The sequence below is a fragment of the Canis aureus genome, chromosome 23 (genome assembly GCF_053574225.1).
Source record: "Canis aureus isolate CA01 chromosome 23, VMU_Caureus_v.1.0, whole genome shotgun sequence".
NCBI lineage: Eukaryota > Metazoa > Chordata > Mammalia > Carnivora > Canidae > Canis > Canis aureus.
Window position 1 is genome coordinate 50,501,579 of NC_135633.1, and position 26,193 is coordinate 50,527,771.

Consider the following 26,193-nt stretch of genomic DNA (forward strand, 5'->3'; position numbering starts at 1 on the left):
ACACAGTGTGACTTAAGAGATTGAAAAAAAAATCACTTATATTCTGCATAAAAGAGATTCACTTCAGACCTAAAGACACATACAGATTAAAAGGGAGGAAAAAACATATCCCATACAAATGGAAGCAAAGGAATGATGGGGTAACAATACTTCTATCAGACAAAATAGACTTTAAAACAAAGATTGTAGTATTAGACCCAGAAAGGCATTACAAAATGATGAAGGCTTCAATCCATCAAGAGAATATAACAATTGTAAATACCTATGCATCTAACATAGGAACAACTAAATACATCTAGCACATATTAACAAACATAAAGGGAGAAATTGACAGTAATACAATAATAGAAGAGACTTTAACATCTCATGTAAATCAATGGATAGATCATCCGGACAGAAAATCAACAAGGAACTAGGGGCTTTGAAAAACACTTTAGACTAGATAGATCTAACAGATGTATACAGAGCGTCCCAAGCCAATATAGCACAATACACACTCTTCGCAAGTGCACATGGGATATACTCTAGGATAGATCAACTGTTAGGCTGCAAAAACAAATCTCAGTCCATTTAAGAAAATTGAAATCCTATCAAGCATCTTTTCTGACCACAACTGTATGAAACTATAATCAATTACAAGAAAAAAATTAAAAAACACTAATCAATATGCTACTAAACAATGTGTCAATGAAGAAATGAAAGAGAACATTTTAAAATACATTGAGACAAATAAAAGTGAAAACACAATGATCTTAAATCTTTGAAACATCATAAATCCTTGAGACATCCTCTATTCTATGAGGAAGGTTTAGAGTGATACACAACTATCTCAAGAAACATGAAAAATGTCAAATAAACAACTTAACCTTACACCTAAAGGGGCTAGAAAAGAACAAAGCCCAAAGTTAGTAAAAGGAAGGAAAAAATAAATGTTAGAATGTGAAATAAGTGAAATAGAGATTAAAAAATAATAGAAAATATCAATGAACTGAAAGCTGGGTATTTGAAAAGACAAACAAACTGATCAGCCACTACGCAGACTCATCAAAGAAAGAAGAAAGATGCTCAAATACATAAAATCAGAAATAAAGGAGCGAAAGTAACAGCCAATATTACAGAAATACAAAGAATTAAAAAAGAATATTATGATAAATTATATGCCAACAAATTAGAAAAACAAAAAACAAAAAAACAAAAAACAAAAAAAAAAGATGAATTCCTAGAGGCATACAATCTTCCAAACTTAAATAAGGAAGAAATACAGAAATTCGAACAGACCGATTATTAGTAATGGGATTGAGTCAATAATCAAAATACTCCCAAGAAACAAAAGTCCAGGACCAGATGACTCCATAGGTGAATTCTACTAAACGGTGAAAGAAGAGTTAAGACCTATACTTCTCAAACTATTACAAAAACCAGAAAAGGAAAAAAAAAAACTTCCAAATCCATTTTATTCAGTTGACATTGCCCTGACATTAAAATCAGACAAAGACACTACAAAAAAAAAAAAAAATTGGTTTTGAAAAACTACAGGCCAATATCTCTGATGAACATAGATGGAAAGCTCCCAAATATTAGCAAAGTAAATTCAAAAATACATTTTAAAAAGTAATTCATCATAATCAAGTGGGATTTATTTCAGGGTTATAAGAGTGGTTTGATATAAGCAAATCAATCAGTGCAATACATCACATTAACAAAAGGAAGAATAAAAAACCTAGGATCACCTCAACAGATGCAGATAAAGCATTTGACAAAACACAACGACCATTCATGGTAAAAACACTCAGTAAAGTAGGTTTAAAGGGAATATAGCACAACATAATAAAGACTATATATGACAAACTCAGAGCTAATATCATACTCAATGGTAAAAAACTGAAAGCTTTTCCTCTAAGCTCAGGAGCAAGACAAAGATATCCACTCTCATCAATTTTATTCAGCAGAGTACTGGATGTCCTAGCTATGGCTATCACATAAGAAAAAGAAATACAGGTCATCCAAATTGATAAGGAATAAGTAAAACTGTCACTATTTGCAGGTATAACACTACATATAGAAAAATCAAAAGCTACCAAAAAACTATTAGAAGTAATATATGAATTCAGTAAAGTTGCAGGATACAAAATTAATGTACATAAGTCTGTTGTACTTCTATACACTAATAATGAAGCAACAGAGAGATAAATCAAGGAAACAATGTCACAATTGCACCAAACGAATAAAATGCCTTGGAGTAAATTTAGCCAGAGGTGAAAGATCTATACTCTGAAAACTATAGAACACTGATAAAAGAAATTGAAGACAACACAAACAAATGGGAAGTTACACCATGTTCATGGATTGGGAGAATTAATATCATCAAAATGTAATCTACTAATTCTATGCAATCCCTATTAAAATATCAACAATTTGTTTTACAGAATTAGAACAAATAATCTCAAAAATTATTTGGAGCCACAGAAGACTTTATATAGCTAAAACAATATTGAGAAAGAAGTACAAAGCTGAAGATATAACATTCCCAGATTTCATAGTATACTACAAGGCTATTATAATCAAAAGAGAACATTACTGACATAAAAATAGACAAATAGATCAATCAAATAGGATAGAAAACCTAGAAGTAAGCCCACACGTAAATGGTTAATAAATCTACAACAAAAGAGGCAAGAATAAATGTGGGAAAAGACAGAAAACTGGACAACTACATGTAATAGAATGAAACCAGATCACTTTCTTAACCACACACAGAAATAAACTCAAAATGGATTAAAGACCTAAATGTGAGACCTGAAACCATAAAACTGCTCAAAGAAACACATAGGTGGTAATCTCTTGGATATCACCCTTAGCAACATATTTATAGAAATGTCTCCTTAGGAAAGGGAAACAAAAGCAAAAATAAATGGTTAGGATTAAACCAAAATAAAAAGCTCTCCACAGCAGAGGAAACCATCAACAAAATAAAAATGAAATCTAATGAGTGGGAAAAGATGTTTGCAAATGACATTCCTAATAAGAGGTTAATATCCAAAATATATAAAGACTTTACTCAACACACACCCTTAATTTCATTTAAATATGGGCAGAGGACCTGAATAGACATTTCTCCAAAGAAGACTTCCAGATGGCCAACAGACACATGAAAAGATGCTCACCACTCATCATCAGGGAAACACAAATCAAAGCCATATCACTTCACACCTGACAGATGGCTAGTATCAAAAAGATAAGAAATAATGTGTTATTGAGGATGTGGGAAAAAGAGAACCCTTATGCACTGTTCATGAGAATGTAAATTGGTGCAATCACTGTGGAAAGTAATATGGAGGTTTCTCAAAAATTTAAAAACAGAAATAACTATATGATCTGAGAGTTCCACTTCTGGGTATTTACCCAAAGAAAACAAAAACACTTTTGAAAAAAATATATGGAAATATTAATGAAATATTACTCAGCTATAAAAATAGAGAGTGAGATCTTGCCATTTGTGACAACATGAACGGACTTAGAGAGTATTAAGTGAAATGAGTAAGACAGAGAAAGACAAATATAGTAAGATTTCCCTTATATTGTGGAATTTAAAAAACAAAGCAAATTAACACAGAAAAAATTAGGCCAACTCTTAAATACAGAAAACAAACTAGTGGTCGCCAGAGGGGAAGTGGTTAGAAGGATGAGTGAAATAAATAGATAATGGGGGTTAATAGGCACAAACTTCCAATGATAAAATAAATAAGTCATGGTGATGAAAAGTACAGCATAAAGAATATATAAAAATTATTGTAATGATGTTGTTTATGAGGAATGGTGACTATTCATCATGGTGAGAATTGAATAATGTATAGAATTGTTGAATCAATCAATATATATTGTACACCTGAAACTAATATAGCATTGTATGTCAGTTATACTTCAATATTATAAAGTAAGTAAATAAATAGATAAAACAAAATTTAGCTGAAGAGGAAAGTCAGCAAGGAGATTGGCAAGGAGACATCAGTTTGGGAGAAGTGTTATAGGTGTCAAAGAAACTGAAAGAGCTGATTAAAACAAACAAAGTGCCTGAATTCAGAGCTCTCAATTCAGCAACATCTTTATTCGCTGTGGAATCATCTAAGTCTTATCAAGATACCAAGATGTTTTGATATATGTGAAAATCACACTGCTCCAATGTTGGTATCAAAATAGTTTTAAGACAATACCTGACTATGTTTTTGCACTACTCAAAGATTTTAATAAGTGAGTCTAAATAATTACTGTAGAAAACTATTTTCACCCTCAGACAAAAGCAGCCAAAAGAAGTCAAGATGAAACTTTTATTTTTTTTTTTAAGATGAAGCTTTTATATGGGAAATTTCCTTTGATATTTCAAGAAAAACAGAGGAGATAAGTAAGAAATAATTTCTGAAGTCACGTGCACAGATTTAGTTCCTTCTAGAATATGGTTCCTGTCAAGTACATTCTTACCTACAATTTTAATATTGATGAACTGTATCTCTAGAATACATCTAATGGTAATGCTTCAATGCATTTTCCTTAATAAATAATCAAACCTAAACCTGTAGATGGCTTAAATGACTCTAAGCCTTTGTATTTTCTCTTATAGTAATTACGGGGGTCTATGCCTGAGCCCGGGTCATTTAGAGACCTCACCACAGGCAGTAAAGGCATAAAGGCTCTTAAATCTTTTCTTGATCTCCCTGACTCAAATCCTTGCCTAGTTCTCACTCTGACTTCGCCTCAGTTGACTTGCTCCTGACTGTGACCTACAATGGCAGTCAGATTTGGATCTGGAATCCCTGATCTGTCTGTAGGTTTCATCTGAGTCTCATTTATTGAATCATCTAATATTTATTGAATGACTATATTTTGGTGAAATGTGTAGAGTAAGACAACAAGTAAAAATAGACAGAGTCCCTGCCCTTAGAAGTTTGCAGTCTAGCAAGGGTGATTCTATTTATTTTGGTTTTGTTTTTTGCTATTGATTTTTTTAATCGTAACCTAAGGTCTTGACCTCACTCCTGGTTGCTCCTTTTGCTTGATGACTTAATCTTTACATTTTTCCCCCTGATGTACCTAGTGCTACAGAGCAGCTCTAAGAATTTCAGTAGAGGGTTCCCCCAATACCGTCTGTTAATAACTCACATTTGGCATTTTTGCTTTTTTAAGATTTTTTATTATTATTCTTCATGGGAGACACAGAGAGAAAGGCAGAGACAGGCAGAGGGAGAACCAGGCTCCTGATGCAGGACTCCATCCCAGGACCCAGGGATCACAACCTGAGCCAAAGGCAAACGCTCAACCACTGAGCCACCTGGGTGCCAGCATTTTTGCCTTTTACAATGCAGCCTCCATTACATTTTAATTGTTTCAAAAAATAACGAACCAAGCATTTTTACCTAAGTTATGTTCATCTGCAATGAACTTAACACTTTCAAATCATTAAGAATTTAATCAATTTAAACTAATTTTTGCTATTAATTTTACTAATTGCCTTATTTACTAGAATGGTCACGCCAATTGAAATGGTAGGAATAGCTATGCATAAAAATAGGGACAGAATGATGACATCCCCTAGCCCACCAGAAAGAGACTCTAATTAATGGTAAAGGGCTTCAGGATATTTTAGTAATACTTTCCCTTTCATTTCTAAGTGAGTCACCCATGGGCCTTTCTAAATGTCACAATTAGGCTAAATAGGACTCTGCTATTGAAAGAAAACAGGTGGTCTTTTCTTTTCAACAAGCTTTTATGACTGCCTTCTGTAAGCCTGGCATTACCTTACAAAAAATGACCATCTGAGGAAATAAGAATGAATGTGAAATCACGAATGTAAGCACTAATCCCTCTAATTGTATTTTACAAATATTTGAACAACTTTGTTGACATTCTCTTAGAACCACCAATTAGGAACTTTGGTTAACTACATGGAAGTGGCTTCAGACTTCATGGCTATATAGACTAAATGTAAAAAGTCCTGACATTGAAGTACATGAAATTCTAGCTTATGACATGCAGCATGATTGAAAATCGAAAATTAACTATATTTATTGAACGAGTTTGATTCATGCATAACCATGACTGTCCCATCCGAATTGTCATCCCTATCATTGGCCTATGCAAGAAAATTATGAGGTTCAGTTTTGAATTTATGAATTCACCAGCATTCACTGTAATAAGAAAAAAAAAAGAAAAAAAAAAAGAAAGAAGAAAAAAGATGCCAATTCTACTCTTCTTTTTCTGAAATTCTACAGACTCTGATTTAAATCAAATAACTTTCATTTCCCTATCATGAGATTTCCTTTTAGGTTATTTTCATAGATTGGGAGGCTAACAAAAACTATTTTTGTTTTTCAAAAATCAGCAGATCAAAGGAAATTGTAAAAGTAACATTTCAGTTGCTTAACTCGTTCCTCCCCCTGTCCTATTGAAAGGCAACTATGGAGTTCTTAGCAATCAATTTACTGTGTTTCTGTTTATTTGTTTCATGGAAAAAATGCTCTAATCCATACCACTTTTTACTGTTTTTTTACTAAACTTCTTAAGCCATTTTATTTTCAGGAATATTAGAATACTCGCCTGCATATATTGTTTCATACACATAAAAGACCAAAAAGATATTGATGGCATCTTTTATATGATATCTTTTATCATATTCATGGTTATTTCCCTTTTTTTTACTCTTTTACATAAATCTGATTTTATGATAGCACCTCTAAACAATAGTTTTCTCATTCCTAAATCTAGCAATCCTGAACTCCTATATCCATCCACAGTCTCAGTCTCTATTATATAGCACATATTTTGTATACACAAAGTATGCATAACAAACAATGAAACCATACATGAAGGCATCAACCCATTTAATTTTACATATGCTTGGAACATTTTTATTGACATTCTCTTAGAATGACCCATTTGGGAATTACTAAATTACAACACATTTTTCTTGCTTTTGAGCAGTGAGTTTTATATTAACACTTGACAATGTACTTGTGGTCTTGAGGTATTAACTCAATGAGTGTTGAACAGATAGTAAGCCATGGTCTTGCTTACTATACTAAGAAATTGAGAAATGTTATAAAGTGACTGAACACACACAGGCAAAAGGAAGCTTTACCTAAGACATACTTAGCATTATAAAAATGTTTATTGCTAATTAACTGCTAATTACAAAATTAGACTTTTTATTCTTAAAAGGGCAATTAAAGAAATCTACATATAGAAAAGAGCACAAATTGTAAATGTACAGCTCAATGATTACCACTAAGTAAACATACCTGTGTAACTATAGTCCAGGTCATGAGACGAAACACCAACTAGAAATTAGAGACCCACCTTGTATTAACTACATTATACATACCCTCCCAAAAACCAGTATCCTGAGTTCTGATTGGTTTTCATAGTTTTTGGAATTATATGGAGCCTTTTATGTCTTGCATTTTTTACTTGATATTATATTGGTAATATTACCAATTATATTACCACACTCTTTCTCCCAAACTACATTGTGTGAGTATCCAACAATTTATGATTCTATCATTGATGGACACTAAGGTTGTTACCACTTTGGGTCTGTTATGAATAGAGCTGCCTATATAGACAATTTTGGGAGAATTATCCACTTGCAATATTAATTCTCCTAATCCACGATTATTGTATATCCCTCTGGGTTTTTTTCCTTTAATCTTTATTAATATAGGTCTTACAAATCTTTTCTTAGATTAATCCTTACTTTATTGTTTTGATTCTATGGCAACTATGACCTTTGTTTTTAAATTATATTTCTTTTCTTTAACTTTATAAAATGAAAAATATGTGAAATATACAGAGAAGTATAGTAAATTTCTATGTATTCAACTCACCTTCAACCATTAGAACTAATAAATTACACCATTAAATAACACCATTGAATGGTGTTATATATAACACCACTTAATCAATTCTTCTATATTATTTTGAAACAAATTTCAGCAATCACATCATTTCACCCAACATATTTTATAATAAATCTCTAAAATACATGCTTTTAAAATTCACATGTTGAAGAATGCACTCAGTTTAAACAGCAGCAAACTCAAAAATCCCACCAAATGCAGCTCTTTTTAGATTAGGTTTTTCGTGGTTGTGACTACATTTATACTCACTCTCCCAGTTATTCTTCCTAAGCAAGTATAGTTTATCTTTTTTTTTAAATATTTATTTATTTATGATAGACACAGAGAGAAAGAGAGAGAGGCAGAGACACAGGCAGAGGGAGAAGCAGGCTCCAAGCAGGGAGCTCGACATGGGACTCGATCCCCGGTCTCCAGGATTAGACCCTGGGCCCAAAGTGGCACTAAACTGCTGATCCACCCGGGCTGCCCCATATTTTCAAACAAAAAAGCTATAACTTACCTGTTGCAGTTTCAGATTCCAGAGTAAACTCTCCTCCAGTGTTTTTCTGCTTTTGGATGTTTGCCAAGATTTTTCAGTTCTCACCTGGGTCAGGATCTGCATGACCACTTTCTTAGCCACCATTTATTTCTATCATTGTTTTTAATATCTCTCTCTAAGCCTGAGGTGTTATTTTCTATCAATAATTTGTATATCCTCTTCTTCCTCCACTCTCTCTCACCTTCTCTTGATCAAAAGAGGTTTATAATTTTTTTAATCTTTTCGAAGAATTAACTTTGGCTTTATTCTTTTTCTTTGCATTTATTTTCAGTTCATTAAGTACTGCTCTATCTACCTTTGTTTCTAGTTTATTTGGGTTAAAATGTACTGTTCTTTGTCAAGGTCAATTTGGATATATCACTGAATTGTGACTTTTGTCTGTTCTAATGCATACATTAAAACTATAACTCTCCAAACTCTGCATTCCTATCACCTTATACAGAGAAAACTATATGTGGTAAAATACAAAATAATTTTTAAAGATTAATGTTCTTCTACACCAAAGTATTAACTTTCATATCAAAACTTTTATTCTTCTATTTAATTAGTTTGTATTAAGAAGTTATTATGTTTATAGATGGTCTCACAAACATATTTAAGCACCATAGTTATAATAAGATATTCCCCAAAATTTCTTTATTCAACATTCTGTATTTTAGAACATTTGAATAAAGAAAGGAAGGGAACAAACCTTTGTAAAAGACCTGCACTAAACTACATGCATTAAGAACAAATTTAATTATATTTATAGCCAATATATATTTTTTTAATTTTTATAATAAATTTATTTTTTATTGGTGCTCAATTTACCAACATACAGAATAACACCCAGTGCTCATCCCGTCAAGTGCCCCCTTCAGTGCCCGTCACTCACTCACCCCCACCCCCCGCCCTCTTCCCCTTCCCCCACCCCTAGTTCGTTTCCCAGAGTTAGGAGTCTTTATGTTCTGTCTCGCTTTCTGATATTTCCCACATATTTCTTCTCCCTTCCCTTCTATTCCCTTTCACTATTATTTATATTCCCCAAATGAATGAGAACATATAATGTTTGTCCTTCTCCGATTGACTTACTTCACTCAGCATAATACCCTCCAGTTCCATCCACGTCGAAGCAAATGGTGGGTATTTGTCGTGTCTAATGGCTGAGGAATATTCCATTGTCTACATAGACCACATCTTCTTTATCCACTCATCTTTCGATGGACACCGAGGCTCCTCCCACAGTTTGGCTATTGTGGACATTGCGGCTAGAAACATCGGGGTGCAGGTGTCCCGGCGTTTCACTGCATCTGTATCTTTGGGGTAAATCCCCAACAGTGCAATTGCTGGGTCGTAGGGCAGGTCTATTTTTAACTCTTTGAGGAACCTCCACACAGTTTTCCAGAGTGGCTGCACCAGTTCACATTCCCACCAACAGTGTAAGAGGGTTCCCCTTTCTCCCCATCCTCTCCAACATTTGGGGTTTCCTGCCTTGTTAATTTTCCCCATTCTCACTGGTGTGGGGTGGGATCTCATTGTGGTTTAGATTTCTATTTCCCTGATGGCAAGTGATGCAGAGCATTTTCTCATGTGCGTGTTGGCCATGTCTATGTCTTCCTCTGTGAGATTTCTCTTCATGTCTTTTGCCCATTTCATGATTGGATTGTTTGTTTCTTTGGTGTTGAGTTTAATAAGTTCTTTATAGATCTGGGAAACTAGCCCTTTATCTGATATGTCATTTGCAAATATCTTCTCCCATTCTGTAGGTTGTCTTTTAGTTTTGTTGACTGTATCCTTTGCTGTGCAAAAGCTTCTTATCTGGATGAAGTCCCAATAGTTCATTTTTGCTTTTGTTTCTTTTGCCTCCGTGGATGTATCTTAGAAGAAGTTACTGTGGCCGAGTTCAGAAAGGGTGTTGCCTGTGGTCTCCTCTAGGATTTTGATGGAATCTTGTCTCACATTAGATCTTCCAACCATTTTGAGTTTATCTTTGTGTCTGGTGAAAGAGAGTGGTCTAGTTTCATTCTTCTGCATGTGGATGTCCAATGTTCCCAGCACCATTTATTGAAGACTCTTTCTTCCACTGGATAGTCTTTCCTCCTTAATCGAAATTTAGTTGACCATAAAGTTCAGGGTCCACTTCTGGGTTCTCTATTCTGTTCCATTGATCTATGTGTCTGTTTTTGTGCCAGTACCACACTGTCCTGATGACCACAGCTTTTTAGTACAACCTGACATCTGGCATTGTGATGCCCCCAGATATTGTTTTCTGTTTTAAAATTCCCCTGGCTATTCGGGGTCTTTTCTGATTCCACACAAATCTTAAAATAATTTGTTCTAACTCTCTGAAGAAAGTCCATGGTATTTTGATAGGGATTGCATTAAACGTGTAAATTGCCCTGGGTAACATTGACATGTTCACAATATTAATTCTGCCAATCCATGAGCATGGAATATTTTTCCATCTCTTTGTGTCTTCCTCAATTTCTTTCAGAAGTGTTCTGTAGTTTTTAGGGTATAGATCCTTTACCTCTTTGGTTAGGTGTATTCCTAGGGATCTTATGCTTTTGGGTGCAATTGTAAATGGGATTGACTCCTTAATTTCTCTTTCTTCAGTCTCATTGTTAGTGTATAGAAATGCCACTGATTTCTGGGCATTGATTTTGTATCCTACCATGCTACCAAATTGCTGTATGAGTTCTAGCAATCTTGGGGTGGAGGCTTTTGGGTTTTCTATGTAGAGTATCATGTCATTGGCAAAGAGGGAGAGTTTGACTTCTTTGCCAATTTGAATGCCTTTAATGTCTTTTTGTTGTCTGACTGCTGAGGCTAGGACTTCCAATACTATGTTGAACAGCAGTGGTGAGAGTGGACATCCCTGTCTTGTTCCTGATCTTAGGAGAAAGGCTCCCAGTGCTTCCCCATTGAGAATGATATTTGCTGTGGGCTTTTCTTAGATGGCTTTTAAGATGCTGAGGAATGTTCCCTCTATCCCTACACTCTGAAGAGTTTTGATCAGGAATGGATGCTGTATTTTGTCAAATGCTTTCTCTGCATCTAATGAGAGGATCATATGGTTCTTGGTTTTTCTCTTGCTGATATGATGAATCACATTGATTGTTTTACGAGTGTTGAACCAGCCTTGTGTCCTGGGGATAAATCCTACTTGGTCATGGTGAATAATTTTCTTAATGTGTTGTTGGATCCTATTGGCTAGTATCTTGTTGAGAATTTTTGCATCCATGTTCATCAGGGATATTGGTCTGTAATTCTCCTTTTTGGTGGGGTCTTTGTCTGATTTTGGAATCAAGGTGATGCTGGCCTCATAGAACGAATTTGGAAGTACTCCATCTCTTTCTATCTATCCAAACAGCTTTAGTAGAATAGGTATGGTTTCTTCTTTAAACGTTTGATAGAATTCCCCAGGGAAGCCATCTGGCTCTGGACTTTTGTGTCTTGGGAGGTTTTGGATGACTGCTTCAATTTCCTCCCTGGTTATTGGCCTGTTCAGCTTCTCTATATCTTCCTGTTCCAGTTTTGGTAGTTTGTGGCTCTCCAGAAATGTGTCCATTCTTCTAGGTTGCCTAATTTATTGGCGTATAGCTGTTCATAATATGTTTTAAATCGTTTGTATTTCCTTGGTGTTGGTGGTGATCTCTCCTTTCTCATTCATGATTTTATTAATTTGAGTCTTCTCTCTCTTCTTTTTAATAAGGCTGGCTAATGGTTTATGTATCTTATTAATTCTTTCAAAGAACCAACTCCTGGTTTTGTTGATCTGTTCCACAGTTCTTCTGGTCTCGATTTCGTTGAGTTCCGCTCGAATCTTTATTAACTCTCTTCTTCTGCTGGGTGTAGGATCTATTTGCTGTTTTTTCTCTAGCTCCTTTAGGTGTAAGGTTAGCTTTTGTATTTGAGTTCTTTCCAGTTTTTGATGCTTGTATTGTGATGTATTTCCCCCTTAGGACTGCCTTTGCTGCCTTTGCTGCATCCCAAAGATTTTGAATGGTTGTATCTTCAATCTCATTAGTTTCCATGAATCCTTTTAATTCTTCCTTAATTTCCTGCTTGACTCTTTCCTCTTTTAGCAGGATGGTCCTTAACCTCCACATGTTTGAGGTCCTTCCAAACTTCTTGCCAATATTCTTTAGTATATTTTCTTTAGATAGTGGTGACAGCTTCTAGGAAAAATAAATACAGATTTATTTAGTAAATTGTATCCAGTGTTATGTTCTTGCTGCATTTTAAACCTTCTCACCTCATAGCCTCTAAATACTATTGAACTGCTTCATAAATATTCAAAAGTGTAACTGCATTGTTTATCTTATTTGATTCATGGAATCACATTCTTTATAGTAAAATTACTGCTGGGCACTAAAGAACTAATATGCATGTAATCTAATAATACCGACTGCCAGCGTATATGAATATTGATTGTGAATAGCCTATTTAATAACTATATCATCTAGTGCTAAACTCAGGAGATTAGGAAGCCGGAGATCAAGTAAATTGAGGCAAGAGAGACATTCTTGACTGAAACAAATTCATTTTCTGGGAAATGTTTTCCTTATTTATAAGATTTTGAAGCTCTCAGTAGAAGGACATGGCTAAAATTAGGTGTTACATCAGAAAAGAGGAATATAAAAGGTAAGTTAAGCATTATTAGGGAAAATGTCATAGTGTTTCAAAGTTTATCTGAAGGTGAGGAATTACTAGAGAAAGCAGGCTCAAAATGAAATGTCTACCTCCTAATCCTCAGTGTACATTAGTTACAACTTTTGAATTTAAGAATGGCAGTGAATTGAATGGAAGCACATAAAACTAGCTTTTCTTGATCTCTCTTAAAGTAACCATGAAACCATAAGAGAAGAGAAAACCCTTACTGCAATTGCAATGAGGGGTATAAAACAAAATTATTAGCAGCATTTTCTAGTTTTTTTCTTTACTTTCATCTTTGTGCAATGACCCAGCCTCAAAATTCCATTTTCTAGGTTCAAGTAAGCAATGAAATAGCCTCTGGCCTCCTTCCCTTTTATCTTTTTCTTCAGTGAAACAAACTACAGTCACTCACTTGAAGCTTTGTCTCTCAGATCAGGCCAGAGTAGATTTATGTGTGTTGCTTGGAGAATATGAATGTAGGTTTGTACTAACAACCGATAATCTAGCATCTACCTGCACAGCATAGGCCAATGGTCTGGAATATGCATACTGTTTAGAGAGGGATGTCTTTCCATTCAAACAAACTTTAACACCCTTTTAGAACACCATTAAAGATCAGTTAGGATTATCCTAATCATCCAAGGATGATTAAACAGAATAAAATTCTCTGAAAGAAAAAAACAAATGATAAGGCTCAGTATGAATTCCTTTCCATATCAAAGATTTTCTTGTAAATCAGAAGAAAAAATTAAAACATATGATTCTAGATAGTGATAAGAAAAAGGAGAACATTTCTTATGTATTTAAAGAGCTATCCAGAATATGAAGAGAATGTACAAAACAAAAAAAGTAATTAAATTAAAATATTCATTAGAAGCAATAAAATGCAAGTTTGATACTACTAAATATTTGAACTAGTGCTTCAGAGTACAAACTTGAGAAGTAACCCCAAAATGAAAACTTAATGAATAAGGAAATTTAAGGTGAGAGAGAAAATGGCCGATGTGAAGGACAAGAGAAATTTGGTCCATAAGCAATAGGTAACCTGCCAAGAAGATTAAATACATAGAGCAAAAGCAGTAACAACAATAACAACAAAAAAATCCAAAGTAAACAAACAGTCCCAAATCAAAATAACCAAAATATATACCACAGAGTTTCAGGAAATATTAAAGTCTTACCAACTCTCTCTTTGAAGTGCCCATAACTAATCACCATAACCCTAGTTCAAGCTATCTTCATTCCCTACCCAGTCTCTGGCAACACCTTCTAACTGCTCTCCTGCATCTATTGTAGCCCCTTTCCAATCTCTTCTCCATACTGCAACCATTGCCAAATAAAGTAAACAAACAGATAAATTAAGATAGTTTCATATAGTGTCATGATTACAAGTGATAATAACAAAACTCAGAATGACATAAAAGAGAGATGGTTTCTTTAGAGAAGTGGTCAAGGGAGACTTCTCAGGTAAACTGAACCATTGGTGAAAAGAGAGCCATTTAGAGAAAAAGATCTATGAAAGAACTTCCAGGGAGATGGCACCAGAAATTCAATTAGGAATGTGAGTGAATGTCTGAGGATGTAAAATGAGGTTGGAGAAGGACATGGAGACCGTATCAGGTAGGGCCTTGGAAACCATGATAAGGAGTTTGGAATTTATTTTAAGTGCAATATGGAAGGTTTTTAACAAGGGAACAATCTGATTTATGTACGTTTAAAAAAACAATAAAAACAACAACAAAAGAACAAATTTTGGACTGCTGAGTATATATTTTCAAAAAACAAATTTGATCATGTCGAACTCCCACCTTCATCCCTGCTTAAAATCCTTCAATGTGTTATCATTGTTCCTAACTTCTTTTTTAAAAGATTTTATTTATTTATTCATGAGAGACACAGAGAGAGAGAGAGAGAGAAAGAGGCAGAGACACAGGCAGAGGGAGAAGCAGGCTCCCTACGGGGACCCTGATGCAGGACTGGATCTCAAGACTGAGGATCATGACCTTAGCCAAAGGCAGACACTCATCCACTAGCCACCCAGTTGCCCCTGTTCTTAACTCCTAAACACAGAAAAGCCCCAAGATATAGCCCCATCCTTTGTCTCTAGGACTAAAATAAACCACAGTTACCCTCAACTTCCACATCAGCCTAGCCGGACTTTTTTCAGCCCTGTAGATAAATTGTTCTCCTCTCCAGACTGCACACACTATTCCTCTGCCTCCCCTCCCTCTTTGCCTGCTTAACTCCTACCCTTCTTTCTACCAATGCTCAACTACCTCTCTTAGTAAAGCCTCCCTGACTAGCCTCTCTCTACTGAGACCTAGTTCATATCATACATCTCTAGCAGGTAGCTTGTCAGAACCACAATATTACATTTGTGTGGTTATTCATTCAATGACAATTCTAACTATTATTTTTTTAATCAATAAACTTTTTTTCAAAGCAGTTTTAGGTCTACAGCAAATTTGAGCAGAATATAAAGAGTATTCCCACATACTCCTATTCCCACACACTTACCACCTCCCTCACTACATTTATTAAATTCAAGGACTACAATATTGAATGAACAGTGATCACTGAGTGTAGTTAAAGATGTAGAAATAAGTGACTGCAGAAACTAAGAAAAAAGCTGTATTTTTAAAAATCTAACAGGTAGCAAAAATCCGGAGAAGATAAAATATTAGGGAGACTCCTTCACTGATTATATATATATAGTTTATATATATAGATAAACTATTTGAAAACTGAGAAGTAGGAAAAAGTTCACAACTCAACCACTAACCATCTACTGCAAATGGCAAAAATCATGGTTTTCAGATCCTGCAATTTCATGTAAAGAACTAGGTTGTGCGTGACATCACATCACCTAGAACCATCACACCAGAAAATCAACTATATTATCTGCATAGTGATAATTATAATTATCCTGGAGAGTCAACTTTGGAAAAAAATGGATATTTAATAAGAAGAGCCATCCTGTAAATTTAGGTTCAAATCTATACTCTTATCTCAATATCTTACAGATATTAGCTGACTCAAGTCATGCTTCCTGTCTGCCACTAATCATATCATATGTCATTATAAATTTAAATAAAGTTTTAAGAGACAAAATTGGACAATCAAAACAATATGAAGGATATCAAAACCAAGATACTAATTGATTTACAAATAACAATAATCAGAAATATTAAAACATTAATAAAAATAATTCAAGTAGTTTAGTGATAATAAGTAGTAGTTTAGTGATAATTCAAGTAGTTTAAAAATGATTCATAAGGGATCTCTGGGTGGCGCAGCGGTTTGGCGCCTGCCTTTGGCCCAGGGCGCGATCCTGGAGACCCGGGATCGAATCCCACGTCGGGCTCCCGGTGCATGGAGCCTGCTTCTCTCTGCCTGTGTCTCTGCCTCTCTCTCTCTCTCTGTGACTATCATAAATAAATAATAATTTAAAAAAAATATTAAAAAAAATGATTCATAAAACTGAGGTAAGTAGTATTTTGCCTATTTTATAAACAAGGATATAGAAATTCAGTGGTTAAGTAATTTGTTCAATTACATACAGCTTACAGATTAAAAAAAAAAAAAAAGAAAGTAAGTTTCAAATATAGGCTTTCTGGCTCCCAACCCATGATCGACCTAGAGTTTGCAATAGTTTGATATATCCTAAACTCATAAACTATTTTTGGAAATGAAAATTTGTACAAACTATTTGAAAACTAATGTGACATTTTTTTATAACAAAAAGCCTAACAGTTTTTGTCATTTTAGACCCCATAATCTTCTGTGTGGTGTTCTATCCTGGAGAATTAATCCAATATGTAGAAAACAACATAGGTGAAGATATTTATGGCAACATTTTAATTAAAAAAGCATCCGTTGGAAAGTACCCAAATGTTCCGCAATAGGACACTGGTTAAATAATATTTGGTATACCGACATAGAATATTACTTTGAAAAATGAGAAAATATTTATATGTAACTATAATGTTAGAGAATAAAAGTAGGACATAAATTATAGGTACATAATTATATTAAATATATGTAATGAAAATATAAGAAGAGATACACAGACACAATTATCTGTGATAAAATAGTAGGTTATCTATGCTTCCAGTTTTAGATATTTATATATTTTTTAATGTTTTTAACCTAATTTCAAGTGATTTCATATAGAGCTCAAAGTGTATGGGTTGATTAAATATATCATCAGGATAGAAATTGAATCATTGGAGAAAAAAATTGAATGAAGAAGTCTCAACCTCAAGGTGTGTGTGACTTCTGACTACTGTTAGTACCTCAACTCTGATTTAAGAAGCATCAAAGAAGCACAATGTTAAACTCCAAATATTTTTTTTTGTTTTGTTTTTGTTTTTCTTCTTTCCCATCAGGGGAAAAAATGAGGGGGCAAATAATCCATTTCACTGTGAAAGTAACAACTCCTTAAAAAAAAAAATACCAAAAAGAGAATGTGTGGATTTTTTTTTTTTAGATTTTTCTGCAGGTTTTATTTTTTAATTCCTTTTAGATAAGCTTTTTATTTTAATTCCAGTAAAATTAATAGACTGACTTCTTATGGCTATGCTGGAAATGGCAGTCATGCCTAAGACTAAGAATATTTCAATAAAAAACAAAAACCCCTCACTGCCCACAATGTATAGCAGCAACCTTAGGTGAAAGCCTCTGGAAAATGTGGTGTTTGGCTTTCTAGCTTCTACTGTAGACAAAGTACTTGAAGAAGGATAAGTGATCTACTTCTTTCACCAAGTAATTAATTGGGGGAGGAGGAGACAATGTTCCATTGTTTTTACTACAATAAGTAAGTAGAAGAATAAAAACTACTCTTTATCCACTTAAATATAGTAACATTCTAATGTCGGACATAGTGTTAAACTTTAGGTATACAAAGAAAATTATTTAAATTTACAAAGCGTTCAAATTTGGGATAGGAGCAGCTACCATGAGCTTATAATCAGGAAAGATCATCTCGATGCATAAATTGTGCTTTGATAGAAAAGTTCCTTTCTGTCTCCCTCCCATATCCTAGCAATGTGATATGTCTACATTTAGAGCACTCCCAGGTACGGCGAGTGGTCTTTGACACCTCTTCTCTATTAAACCCATATAGCTTGTGTTATTCACCTTTATGAGGGCCCAGAAGGAAATATTATTCATGTCTCTTTCTCAAATAATGCATTCAAAGCTCCATGGCTTTGAAAGGTAAAAGGTTCTGACAACCAATGAGAAAAGAGTGCCTCAATTTCTTTGAATGATCCTTCCTTAATGTCAGGATATATTTTTGGCTCTTTCCAAGCAACTCATGCTACCAGGTTAGAAGGGAGCACCTTTTGTTGCTCTGCTGAGTACTGCTATGACGCACACAGATGCAAATCAGGTAGTGACTAGGACTGATTTTTGCCTCATTAGTAGTACCTGTTAATTGAGTAATACAAGAATGATTTCTTAGGGCTTTAGGAAAACATCAAACAATCACAAGTATAGAAGAAACTTCAAAATTAATCTGTCGTTTAATAATTTGTTGGCAGGTTGGTTATTGGAAAGACATGGAACAAGAAGATGCAGCAGAAACAGTCAAAACTAGAGCGAATGAGTCATCTGTCATTCTGACAGGATTAGAAGGAAATACTTTGTATCACTTCACAGTGAGAGCTTATAATGGAGCTGGATATGGGCCACCTAGCAGTGAAGTGCGTGCAACCACCAAGAAATCTCGTAAGTGACCTGGGCTTTTTGTTTGTTTCAGACAAAGGGGAAACATCTTTTAAGATGTTTGAAAGTCATGTGAGGTACATAATATAAGGAGAGTTGAAGGGGAGTTTTGATTCACAGTCTTGCTTGAATGCTTAGATCTGAATTCCAAAACTAGCTCAGAAAATTTTGCATTCACAACAGATAAAAGTTATCTTCCTGTGAAACAAGGCCAAGCAATTTTGACACAGAAGAAAGATAAAAGAATTCTGGTTCAAAAGCTCAGTAGATGAGCTGGAGCAAATGACACTGGAGTAAAAACACTCCTTATCTGATTCCGGCTGGAAAGAAGCCTATGGTGCCAGCCAACCCCTAACCACAAGAAAATACTGAAATACAAAGATTTAAGTGAAGAAATGTAATCAAGACTCTTTGTCAGTTCACTTTCACTTTTTATTTTGCAGCCCCTAGTCAAGCACCCAGCAACCTCAGGTGGGAACAGCAAGGCTCCCAGCTTTCTCTGGGCTGGGAACCAGTCAGACCATTAACCAATGAATCTGATGTCATGGGCTACAAGGTCAGTATAGTTTCCTCACTCTTTTGTATAGATAGTCACCTTGAAAACTGCTATTATGAAGATGTACAATTAATAAGGCATAAAAAAGCCATTAGCGTACCTGTTTTTCCCCAATCATCTTCTACCTAAAACTTAGAAGAAAGCCTCCCTGTAATGGGGAAGCCAAGGCAATCAAAAACAGTTTTAACTGTGCAAAGCATGGAAAGGGAACGAGTGGGGAAAGCAGTAACAATTTGAATACAGGATGAAGTTGGCTCTCTGAACCAGTGTCAGGACAAGCAGAGCTTATGCAGAGAGTCCTGGCATCCCCTCCCAGAAGACAGACTTTTTCTGGCAGATGACAAAGACTAGATGACTTCATATGAGTGTAAAGACTATTAGTAAAAGAAGAAGAAATGCTAGGGCCGGTACACTGGGTTAAGTCCAAGGAGAGACAGCAAGCTACAAAATAGGCACAGCCCTTCACGCACAGTCATCCTGAAATGTGCCAGCAAGAGAGCTGGAAGTATGAAAGCATTTGGTTTGTTTTTGAAAAACAAGTTTATCGGGATGCCTGGGTGGCTCAGTGGTTAAGCATCTTTCTTTCAGCTCAGGGCATGATCCCATATCCGGCTCCCTGCAGGGAGCCTGCTCCTCCCCCCTGCCTATGTCTCTGCCTCTGTGTCTCTCATGAATAAATAAATAATTTTTTTTAAAAAAAGAAAGACAACTTTATCTCTAATTTTTAAATATATGTGGCCTATGTACGGATTTGGTTGAATTTCAATTATTTTTCATCAGGTTCCATTATTGTCTTAAACTTCATAGAGAACCATATGTTGAATATTATTTATATCAGAAATTTTAAGCATTTTAGTAATATTTAGACTGAAAATCATCATTTATGTGGTTTTTCAATTATCAGAAATGGCAACAGTATTTTGTACATAAAGTGCTAAAGTTGTGAAGCTAAAAACTGAAGAAGTTATAAATGAAATATATTTTTAAGGTAAATAATTCCCATTAATCATATTTTAAGACACAAATTATGTTATTACCTACAGACTATAATTAGCATGGTTGGCAGACACCCTCATTACTCAAACATACACTACTGAAATCTGTTCTAATCCTCAGAGATATTGAATATGATCTTTCGAGGGAGGGCAGGTGAGCCATTTTTCATACCCTTCTCTTAGTGCTCTTCCTATACTCTTACCCCAAATAACCATGTCTTTACAACTTTCCTCTAAGGCAAATAAACCCTCGATAATTAGAGATAGCAGTATGGTCAGAAATGGTGATAGACCTTCCGAGAGCCAATCTAACATCATTAGATATGGTAATCAAACTCCCAAACTAGAGAGGCAAGGTAGAAAACAAGGAAAAGTGACATGAAAGCATATGTCAGAACCAATAAGCATAAGGCACCTCTCAGGTACTAATACTTGAAGAATATGTGAGGTTGAACATAGGGTTCCCAGGCAAGGTGATCCTTCTTTTGCTCACAATTACCCCATCTATCTCTGTCACTGTTCTTCCTCTTTATATGCGGCTGTTTCCCCAACTAGATTATATATATAATTGAAGGCAAAAACTCTTTCTCATCACTTTATCCCCAATGCTTCTAGAATGGATGAATAAATTAACTAATTTAACCCAGCTGGAAGTATATCATGCAATTACTCATATGTGTGTATTATCAGATGTGTTCTTTTCCAGTATGATCTTCCCATTTGTTAGGTGTAGCTGGAAAAGAGCACTAGCTTCTGAATCACTTTCATTCAAATCCTAGTTATGTAACTCTAAGCAAGTTGCTTAATCTTTCTGTGTCTCATTTTCTTAATTTCAAAATGGCACAAATAACAATAAAATAATATCTATCATACAAGATTATTTTAAGGATTAAGATAACTTACGTAAAATAGCATATAGCTGTTAGCATATAGAAAGTGCTCATTTCAAAATAGCTACTATTTATTCTAATTGTTTTGGGAAAAGGATATCTGATTAGGTGAAATTTTAACAAAATGAACTTATCTTTGAAAGTTGCATGCCAGCTCTGTCTTAAAGAAGACGGCACAGGTTAACCTTGGAATACCTTCTTGCTGGCGGAAGAATCATTAGCATATTCCATTTTAGTTGTATAAGTTAATAACAAGTAGGTACACATTGATAGAGGACTTTTTTCTTTTATTTCCTTGAAATGGTTATACTTTCTTATGTCCTGGAGAAGAAAGAGTTCATTCCTAAAAAAGGAATCTGCTGATAACAAATGGAGTGAGACCTCAAAACCTGTTCTTTTGCAACTAAATCTTGTTGTTTTTTTTTTCCTAAAGATTTTATGTCTTTTTTCATGAAACACACACACACACAGAGGCAGAGACATAGGCAGAGGGAGAGGCATGCTCCATGCAGGGAGTCCGATGTGGGACTCGATCGGGAACTCCAGGATCACGCCTTGGGCCAAAGGCAGGCGCTCAACCGCTGAGCCACCCAGGCATCCCTGCAACTAAATCTTACTAGAGCATCTGATGGACAGGATAATCCTCAGTGAGAGTCCTATTGGCAGAAATGTCACAAAGGGCCTGAGAGAAAGAGGACTTTAGGCAGATTAATGACTGAAGCTTAATGCAGAGCCTAGATTCTACTGGGCAAGTCTGATTTTCACAAAGCAGGTGGCTAAGGATGAAAGCTCCTGCTAACACAGGTACAGTGATTGGGAATGTGATTAGAAACAATAGCTGCAATTTTTAAAAATATTTTATTTATTTATTCATGAGAGATACACACAGAGAGAGAGGCAGAGACACAGGCAGAGGGAGAGGCAGAGGGAGAAGTAGGCTCCAGGCAGGGAGCCCTATGTGGGACTCGGTCCCGGGACCCCAGGGTCACACCCTGGGCCGCGGGCAGGTGCCAAACAACTGAGCCACCCAGGGATCCCCGTAGCTGCAAATTTAAACTACAGAGATATAACCCAGAGAACACAAACTTGTAGCCCCCTTTTCTTAGCATGACTTTGAGGAAAACTCCTCCAGCGTAGGCAAGGATCTACACTGCATATAAAGAGCTGTACCATCTGGCTGGAGGTTCACACAAGTATGGAGTGAACTCAGCCTCGGCTGAGCATGACCTCTTTAAGTTCTACCACAGCCCCTAAATTACTACCAGACCAAGAGTAACCTAATCACTGAATCAAGAATGCCAGCATATATACCATACATACACACATATACATATATACACATACATCTTAAGCACAATGACATAGAGCAGTCACAAAAGATTAACAAAAATAGGAACAACTCAGCATACTCTTTCTCCATCCATGAGGTAATTTGAGGTAGAGGACTTCCTGCTAAACAGAGTACAAGAAAGCTTCCACGATTAATTGTGATATCAAAAAGAGAAGTAAATCTATTTTTACTCTTTGTCTTTGCCAAGTTACTTTACTTTTAAAAGCAAAAGAGATCAGTAGAAATGAACATAGTGTGTAGGTTTGAGGCTGGGAAACTTTGAGTCCATACCTGAGGTTTAAAATGCAAGGACTGTGTATTCCACCTTTTGTATTAAGTCCAAAGTAGATGAATTCAGAAAACTCTTCATCTAGAAGTTTTCCAGAATGTGAAAATGATTGAAAAGTGATAAATATGGAGGAAAAATAGATTTGTTCTCCAGACCTGATCCATAAATAATACACTCAATTTTTTTCTTATACTTAGGATACTAAATACAGAATTGAATTCATTCTTTAAAAATAAACCTCAAAAAGAGCATAATAAAGTAATGATAATAAGATAAAACAGTGGAATTTGACATTCAATCAATCCATTTTCTAAGAAGTGTGGATCTTAGTGCTTTACTTATTTCAGAGATTGAGGTATCAACACATATAAAAACAAGATGTTAACCGAGAAAGATATGATGAGAAATTATGTGCAACGTGTTAAGAAGATAAACAGGTCTCTTCATCATAAATCAGGGACCTCAAAAATGACCAAGAATACAGTGGAAGAAGGATGGAATCAAGCCGTATATGGCTGTGTCAGAGAAGACACATTAAAAAGAAATCCATTCAGATAAATGTTAACTATTACCTAGTTGTGAAATTTCTTACTGCTTTTTGAGATCATCCAAGAGATCTTAAGCATCTTGAGATTTTAGCAAGTCCATATTTGATAGCAATAATTTCAAGATATCACAGCTTTCATTATAAAGTAAGAGAAATAGAAGCTTGAAAAACCAGAATAATATTAGGAAAAGACTGTCTCGTGAAGATATGGCTATAAAAACTATTCTCACTCAAATAGAATAACTCCCCATTTTAAAAGTTAAATCTAATTTGGGAGTTTACTTAGTGTATTTATAACTTCTTCAGTTCACTATTATGCCTTTGTTTCTTACATTTCCCAAGTTGAAAACAGCCACCTTTATTATTAATATATAATTTATAAGTGATTGTGAAAATGAAGCAAAAATTTCAAATAAATTTTTTCTAATTTAATGTTTTTTTCCCAAATAAACACTTTTAATGAAGAAAATGTAATTTTTATAATTCCTCTCATGTGGGGTCTGTATCTAGCATCTTTAACTAATTTTGGCACATCTACTGCTGGCTTTCCTAAAGGAATACCAATAACAAAGCTGTGGAATAAAGCATATTCAGCCATAATTCTCTAATTATCTTGAGAATGGAGGAATGTTTTCCTTATACTATGAAAGAAGTTTACCAATATAATAAAGTAAAACAACCATTTTATCTTCATCTTATTCTCATATAGATTTAAGCCCAAGTGAAAAGGAAAATAAATATTAAATGCCCAGGAGCTATAGTTAGTGGTCACTTGTGCAAACATCCCATTCCCCACTAGGAGAAACTTCTGTCTATTCAGAAAACAAAACAAAACAAAGCAGTCAGAAGGAATTTGGGACAAGGACCTCAGGCTACATACCAAAGAAATGTTTTCTAGGCTACATCTAGACAGTATCGTTTCTTAGATATATAACCCTTTCTCTATGTTTCCTCCCCCCTCACGTCTACTTTCTGCCTATTTACAGAGCCAGGCAGAGGAGGGAAATATCAGGCTCAAAGTTTACTGGTTATTATGTGTTCCATCAATATAGACAGAAGTCTTTATTTATTCAACTTAAATATCAGGGCCTTCCAGACTCTTGAGATGCATGTACACTTGGATTGATATTTGATTCCACATCCTACAGTATTCTGAAGACCACCTCTATATTTATCCAACTTCTCCAGGGAACTTAATGTCTTTGTCCATTCTAGTCTCACTGACTTCCTGTATCTTGAAGCTGGTCCTTCATCTGATACTCACTCCACATATGGGATTCAGTCTCTTTCTTGTGATACTCACAAATTAAAAAGACTCCTATATAATGGCTTATACTACCCTCTTACATGTGGTTATGCTTGAAGTTTTTTATAATAAAATATTTTTAAAAATAAAACAGAAATGGCTTACATAACATCAAATATATATATATTTAGAAAGTAGACTTGATAGAAATGTTGGCAGCAGTGGGTCGAGTGAAAAGCATACCATACAAGCCAATATCTGAACAGTGCCAGTTCCCTTGCCCATAGGAAGTCTCGTTCTTAAAAGTGCTTTTGGCCGTCGTCCAGTCAGTGGTTTCTCACTGCTGCTTGTGGCCCTCCGACTTCTCTTCATCCTGCTACTATCATCTTGCTGACTTCTCCGCACCCTCCCATTGCCCCTGGGACTTAAGATCCCTCATCCTCTGTAATGAAGAGCACCTGTCCCCTTGACTATTCCCAAGATGCTCAGCTGCTGAACAGGCCTCCCGTTTAATAGGATACAGTTTTCTCAAGGGTACTTTTGAGTAAAACCAGTAAAAATTTACTGCTTTATCCTTAAGCCTACTCACAACATTATTGTGTCACCATCAGACATATAGACTAACCATTTCCAGATTATGTGTTTCAGAATAGCAGTACCACATTAATTTTTATTCAGAATCACTTCTTTTAGATAATTCACCCCTCCCAGCTTGTTAAGTAGAATTTGAGAATAAATTTGAAAATACAATTTCCTTTATGCTGAAAGATAGCTGTCATCACAACTGCCATTCTGTAAATGTCCAAATTCTGAAAGTACTCCTTGGACTCCTTATTGTCAATAACTACTTTTGACATGTCTTGATAACTCCTTAACCTTCTCATATTTCTCATTCTCATTTGTTTTGGTAAATCAGGATTTTAAAATAAGCTGAGATTCTCTCAAGCACCTAAGACTAACCATTAATTTAATATATGTTTTCACTGAGTATACCTACTTACTGACTCATAGCATCACATCTCCCTGGATGTTCTGGTAAAAGCCACATTTAATCTCAAACTCCTTTTGCTACCATTGACTGATATTATTCCTGCTTTTACTTTTTGTTTCTAAATCTCAACTGATCCACAAATTTTTCTTCAACTCTGGATTTTACAGCAACATTAGATATGCATTACTAACTGCATTTTTCTTTGTCATAAGAGTTGTAATTTATTGAACCATAATAACTATGTCCTCTAAAATAGTCACTCCCCTGCCAATCCTCACCAATTTACATACTTTCCCATTGCCATAAGTTTACTTTCTAATTACCTCATGTGGATGATCAGAATTCTAATTCATTATACTGCTATAGTCAAAATGAGAAGCATAAATTCTGATATAATTGTTATTTTTTTAAGCTGAAAGAACTTGCTTTGGGCATGCTCTAAGAAATGTTTCTGATTCCCCAAATCTTGACAAAGTACCACTTTGTGCATTGCTATATCACCAAATACCTTTTCTATTGCAATATATATCACACTTCAA

The 26,193-nt window shown here is 35.0% G+C and overlaps 1 protein-coding gene across 3 annotated transcripts in view; it reads left to right on the top strand.

Annotated features, from left to right (window-relative positions):
* CNTN5 (contactin 5) overlaps positions 1 to 26,193 on the top strand; it is a 1,290,695-nt gene that overhangs the window by 1,255,918 nt on the left and 8,584 nt on the right. For 2 of the 3 annotated variants that reach the window (XM_077867587.1, XM_077867588.1), the window contains 2 exons: positions 18,627 to 18,813; positions 19,254 to 19,366. In XM_077867587.1, coding sequence (XP_077723713.1) covers positions 18,627 to 18,813; positions 19,254 to 19,366 — 300 coding nt within the window. Of the gene's footprint in view, positions 1 to 18,626; positions 18,814 to 19,253; positions 19,367 to 26,193 lie in introns of those variants that run through there. The other variant, XM_077867590.1, reaches the window with a different exon arrangement.